Genomic DNA, 6,477 nt, shown 5'->3' with positions numbered 1-6,477 from the left:
CGTGATCTCTGGCTTCAGATAAGTTCTGTAGTTGACACCCGCTTTTCTTAGAAGTCCGTTCCAAGATTCATTATTACTGTGGTAATACTTTGTGGTATTTACCACAAAGAAGATCAACATAGAATCCTGTTGTGTTTTGTTTATTAGTACGCTATCCTGAATGCTGAATTAAAAGTGTGTACTTCAATTTACAGTTGTTTGTGTTTTGCTTTTAATATGACATATGGGGAAAGTATCAGTGCTTGGGGTGGTTTTTTTCTTAGCCCTGCCCTTCTGTTAGTTGTCTTATTTTTGTTTCCATGTAGGTACCTTCAGTTTTGTTTGCTCCAAGCCATCTGATGTCTCTCCTGACACTTGGGATCAATTCTGCCATGGTTCTGGATTGTGGATACACAGAAAGCTTGGTGCTGCCTGTATCCTTTAATAATACGGAACAAGATTTTCAGCAACAAGGCTGTTGTGGCAAAATGATACTTTTAGACTGAAAGTGAGCAAAAATGTAGTAGGAAGAGATCAACCAGTGTGGCTTTTGACTATAGTATATCATGACTTGGGGAATCTCTTCACAGCTGACATGCAAAATCTGTGTTCCCTTGAAACTTGGGAAGGGAGTTTGTAACTTCAGCCATTAGATACTAGAAATTAGCTTTGGAGAAAAGCACTTGTAGCGTATTTCCAATAGCTAGTGCAAGTGATTGTTAAGGGGAAAAAGCATTTAGTTCCAGCACCCCGAAAACTCAAAACAAAAGAGAATTTCCTGATCTTCATGTAGATATATGAGGGAATTCCGATTCTGAGCTGTTGGGGTTCTCTTCCTCTGGGAGGAAAGGCTATACACAAGTAAGTTCACACTTACACATTCCAGGTTACCAATGATTTATTTGTGAATGTTCATCTTTGACTAATGAGCAAAGATTCTTGTTGAATATGACTTACATCATAACTTACTGTGACAGCATCTGATTTTTAAAGTGACCACTGTTTGGCTTTTGTTGGTGTAGTAAAAGCTGTGTATTTAGAAGAATGTAACTGGAGGAAAAAATACTGTCCCTTAAGCATGATATAGAGAATTAGCCTGAGTTAGTAGATGTCTTTGACTTATATGCAATGTTTTAGGGAGCTGGAGTATCAGCTGTTGGAGCAGTGCACAGTTGATACCGGATTAGCCAAAGGACAAAGCCTTCCATCTGTGATGGGTAAGGTCTGTTTGATGTAGCATGTGTGATGTGAACTTGCCCTGGGGGAAGTGGGTTGATACTAGCAGCGAATAAAATGTGTTTAGCATTCACCGCATCCTGTGTGATCTACTTCCATGGTTTCTTTCTCCATATTTAACAAATACATTCTTTTTCTTATAAGCCACTCATAGCAGCAGGTTTGAATGAAGGCTTATAAAAGTGCTGTAGTAATTCTTCAGTCTGTTTTGAGAGAAGACAAACTTTTTATTTCTGTTCCTAATGTTCTTTCTTCATTAGAATTTTTAATAGCTGCTGTCAAAGTGAAACTTTAAAGTGCTAAGTGTAATTCAGACTTAGTTTAGTTCTTTAATTCTCTTTCTACTTAAAAAGCTTTGGTTCTAAGTTATTTTTTTATTTCAGGCTCAGTTCCAGAAGACATAGTAGAGGATATAAAAGGTAAAATTTTCTGTGTCATAAAACTCTAGTTTATTAAATTGTGCAGTAGAGTATGATAATGACAAGTGTGAAATACTCTGCATGTAGGAATTTATTTCATCTTCTCTGTTTGCCATATTTCTTACCTACTGGAAGAACTTGCAGTGTGCTTCCTCTCTGAAAGCAAAACTAAAACCATTTTGAATTCCTCTTTTGGGTTTAGCCTATGCATTGTTAAGATGCAGCTCATAGACACATTTGACAGAGTAGCACAGAAAAAGTCTTACACTACTGTATATATCCTGTGATCAGCAGGCCAGGTTAATTTGGGTAGCATTTAAACTCATAGTCTACATAGCACCCGAATTCTGAATACCTGAAAGTGTAGAGACCATTTTTCTTTGCATTTATTTGATAATGTCCTGGATCAGCAAGGGCCTAAAGTGTGTATTCTTCTCTAAATTTAGCAAAATTATTGTCTATTGATGATGAAAGGATCCAACAAAGTCTCTTCTGCCCTTTCTTTTATGTAGTCCGCACTTGTTTTGTGAGTGATCTCCAACGTGGACTGAAAATCCAAGCAGCTAAGTTCAACATTGATGGCACTGCTGAGGTGGGTGGAGAATGAAGCTTATCCTAGTCCTTTGAAGTGGATGTAGCCTTTTTGGCTTCTGAAATAATGTACCTACATTTTTGTTTATAGCGTCCTTCACCACCTCCAGATGTGGACTATCCTTTGGATGGAGAAAAGATTCTCCATGTAGTTGGCCCTATCAGGTGAGAAGTACAATAGCAGAGCATTTATCTTTAGGAGGATGTATTTTTCAGCTCTAAAACCACATGAATTTTCATGAAATTAGTTTTAATGAAACACTTGCATATGCTTTCAATGCCTGTTAAGTTAAGGCTTTGTGCTGGTCACGGTGCAAACCTGTATTAAGAGATGTCAGCTTCTCCAGAGAGCTAACACTTAAAGATAATAGCAAATAGCCTGAGGGAATGGCGGAAGCAGAAACGGAGTATTAATGTGTAATGATTAGATGGGTTCAGTGAAATGAATGGGACGTTGTCTCCTCCCTGTTGGCACTGCCTCCTGCGTGGTCTGTATGACAGAAGTAGTGATGAGGCATTGTCAGCAGGAAGTCTGTAGTTATTTCCAGTTTGTGTTAGCTCACAGTGTAGTATTGCTTCTCATTAATACTTATTTCCTGTCTTTCCATAGAGACTCCGTTGTCGAAATATTGTTTGAACAGGATAATGAAGAGACATCTGTGGCCACTTTGATCTTGGATTCGCTTGTTCAGGTATCTTTCTGTTGTAAACAAGTTCTTGAATGCCTCCAGCCTTGGAGAACGTACTCTTACAAGTGACTCTTTCTAAAGTAACACCCTTCTGACTGCAGGTTGTTACTGGTTGAAAAAGTTGAGCATAGCATTGACTCCTAGGGTTCTGCCACATGATGAATTTCTTTGGGGTAGTAAGTCAGCCTGTGTCACCCACTGTGTGATTGCTTCCTTACTCTTTGGTATACTGCAGTGTGCCTAGCACTTTTCTAAGAAACGTAGTGCTCACCCCTCAGCAAAAGTAATACACTAGCTTGCCTTTATTTGGGGGTGGAGCTTTATGTGTGTAGTGATGAAGGAGTAGCTAATACTTGGTGGTGTAGGAATTATTCTGCTTAAACTGAAATTACACAGGTATTCTATTTCTTCTTTTTTCAAGGTGTTTTGCTCAGAGTTAGACTTTGAGTCCTGCAGACTGCTGGTTTGTCTAAGATGGAATAAAAATAATTTGGCTATCTCTATTATAGGAAGTACATTAGATTTATTGAGGAGAATTTTCCTGGCATATACAAACACTTCATTTCTTATTATATTTAGTAAAAAAATACATTAGAAAACCACTGTAAATGGAAATTTTCATTATGTGGTAGTGTTTGCATGTTTAATCAAAGCTGACTTCCTGTAGTTACTGACGCCATTTGAATTAATTTGCTGAGACATAATCTATTGGAGAGCTGTAAGCTTGGATGACGTGACAAACATTTCAGTTAGAATTCCTTATGAAAACAAATTGTTTAACAAGAACTGTGCCCGGACCCCTCATCTCCGTACTTGCAGGCGTTTACCTTGCATCACTCTTCATCCTGAGGAAGGACAAATGTTAAATAGCATCCAGTTATTTCCTCTGGACAAGAGCCTGGTGTATCTTCTCCCCGAACTTGTGGGAATTACTGTCACCAATACCTCTGTCTTCTGCTATCTTGGCCCATCTCAGCTGAAGAGCTTTAGAGGGACTCACAGCATGTCCATAAAAGCCTCAGCTGGGAAGTTCCTTAAGACTAGTTTTCTTGGGAAGTGTGGATTGCAAATAACGTTGGAAGTGTGGATTGCAAATAACATTGGTTATGTTTCAGCTAATTATGAAAAAACAGCAATTGATGTGTGCAGAAAGACTGACTGAATTTCTAACAGACCTTTTTTTGTTTTATTCCTGTTTGCCTTAGTGTCCGATAGATACCAGGAAGCAGCTGGCAGAGAACTTGGTAGTTATTGGCGGCACCGCGATGTTGCCAGGATTCCTTCACAGGCTTATGGCTGAAATCAGATACCTGGTAGAGAAACCAAAATACAAAGAAGCACTTGCCACTAAAACCTTCAGAATTCACACTCCACCTGCCAAACCCAACTGCGTGGCCTGGCTGGGAGGTAAGAATAAAAACAACTGTTAAGGAAAGGTACAAAGTGAAGATCAAAACTTCTAAGTGGGATTTGTAATGAATAAATAGCAGTAAAAGTTAGGTTATCTACTGAAATCAAGTTGCAGTGGAGCTCTGTGGAATCGTTACGCCCTTCTGGAAGAAAGGGTTCATCCAGAGGGCAGAAAGAGGCACTGTGAGTTATGGGAGCTTTAACGAGGTGGCAGGAGTGACGAGCAATTCGAAACGGAGGTGTGGAAGAGGTGGTGTTGATTCAAGTGCAGTACAGGGCTACCGTCATACGGTGGCACCAGTAAAGTAATTGGACAGAGCAGAGTCCTGCAGCTTGTGGAAGATCTGCTTATTGAAAAAACAAGTTTAATTACTGACTGACGAGGTGTGAGCTACAGAGGCCAGAGGCTGCTAACTCTCAATGCTGTCCACAAGTAATAAATACAACAACTTGCGATGGATTTTTGGATGCTGTACTGGCAAGCTAGGGGAAAAGAAAGGCTTTCTGTTGCTAGCCACTCTTCTGGAAGGTTCTCAAGTTGATAAGAATTCATGCTTTTCTAAGCTTTCGGTTAATAAGCTGAGCCCATGTGGTCTGTATGAAGAACTAACTTGAAAGGTAAATTTTATATCCATATGGCTTAAAATGTAAATGTTTATAAACACCTACTTAGTTTTAAAACCTTTGGGTCTGCTTTTAAGATTAGCAAACAAGAGTGATTTATATGTGCCAAGCTCTCTGATAAGTTTTCTTCACTGGCAGTGCTAGTCAGCTGTTGCAGCCTGAACCATCTCACAACTTGTGTAAATTTCTTACGGGTATTGTGTGGCACCCTTTTTGGGGGAGAGGAACTTTCCTTAAACACAAGGTGGTTTGTTTGAAATGCTTAAGATAAAAACTTTTAGGAAACTTTCTTGTAAGAAGCTACTTTTGCTGTCAGCAGAGACTAGATGGTTCTTGGTTTCAGTTACTTTCGAAGGACATAAATGGAAGCAATTTGAGACTTAGTTGGGCTACTGAAAAGGAAAGCGGCTATATCCTTTCATGCCTTTAACTTTGGGGACAGAGCTGAAAAAACCCAGTTGAGATTCTTGATGGGAAGTAGAAAAAGAGATTCAGTAAATCACATTAATGCAACATTTCCCCCTTGCCCGCCAATATTGTAGGAGCCATTTTTGGAGCACTTCAGGACATACTTGGGAGCCGGTCTGTGTCCAAAGAATATTACAGCCAGACAGGCCGCATACCTGACTGGTGCTGTCTTAATAATCCTCCACTGGAAATGATGTTTGATGTTGGAAAAGCACCCCCACCGTTGATGAAGAGGGCTTTTTCTACTGAGAAATGAGAAACTGCGTGCTACACAAGGATTCTCCTCCTCTATTTCAAGTACATGTATATGCATTGGTTTGGGTTTTTTGTATTAAGTAATCTGTGTGTAACACTATTAAATAGGAACAATGTGGATGTTTTCAGGCAGTATACTGGTAGGTACTAACACTATTTAAAACCATGTCCATTTTGAAAACTTAAATCTGGCAACTACTATGCTATTTAGTCCTGTTCTGGAGAAACTCTGAAATGTCATGAGTTATAGCCTACTGAGTTGTTTGTTATTTATCTGTACAGTAAATTACATTGATGAGAGTATTTGTTTTAAGATAGTTTTAACGTGCTTAGCAGAAAGAAGGACAATCTACTGTGGGAAACATCTATGGAAGTTTGTCTGCCAAATTCCATATTAAAATATTCCACCCTAGAAGCATGTGTGGAGGAAATGGTTTGGGTCTGTTAAGTGAAGGTGGTGGATGAGTATTTCCCCTGAACACAGTCCTGTTTTGAGAATTTTAGCAGAGACCTCTTCTGCCTGCAATTCTCACACTGTACTGAGCTGAAAACTCTCCCAGTATCTTTCCTCCAAGACAGACATGAACCGTGTAAGAATTATAAACAGAGGTGCAGGCAAATCTTAACTCTCTTACCGAAATGTCAATTTTGGAAGTAATTTCTTTGCCCTCGTTCCCCCATCAGAATTAACTCCATTGTCCTGCAGCAACATGTATTAAATGAAAATGCAATATGAAGTTAAATACCTAAGAAGAAAAAACCATACATGTGGATATTAACACTATATTTAGGAATTCTTGGCTAGT

At 39.1% G+C, this 6,477-nt stretch overlaps 1 protein-coding gene across 1 annotated transcript; it reads left to right on the top strand.

The window, feature by feature from the left end:
• Positions 1-298: 298 nt before the first annotated feature.
• ACTR10 (actin-related protein 10 homolog (S. cerevisiae)) lies at positions 299-5,795 on the top strand. The gene is made up of 9 exons (XM_010012629.1): positions 299-413; positions 773-840; positions 1,117-1,196; positions 1,599-1,634; positions 2,147-2,226; positions 2,317-2,390; positions 2,836-2,917; positions 4,120-4,321; positions 5,491-5,795. The coding sequence occupies exons 1-9, from the start codon at positions 339-341 to the stop codon at positions 5,670-5,672; spliced, it is 879 nt and encodes a 292-aa protein (XP_010010931.1). The 5' UTR covers positions 299-338; the 3' UTR covers positions 5,673-5,795.
• Positions 5,796-6,477: the final 682 nt, after the last annotated feature.

The sequence above is a fragment of the Nestor notabilis genome, unplaced genomic scaffold, assembly GCF_000696875.1.
Source record: "Nestor notabilis isolate BGI_N333 unplaced genomic scaffold, ASM69687v1 scaffold18474, whole genome shotgun sequence".
NCBI classification, from domain to species: Eukaryota; Metazoa; Chordata; class Aves; order Psittaciformes; family Psittacidae; genus Nestor; species Nestor notabilis.
The sequence above is the reverse complement of the archived record's forward strand: the minus strand, read 5'-3'. Positions and strand labels throughout refer to the sequence as shown.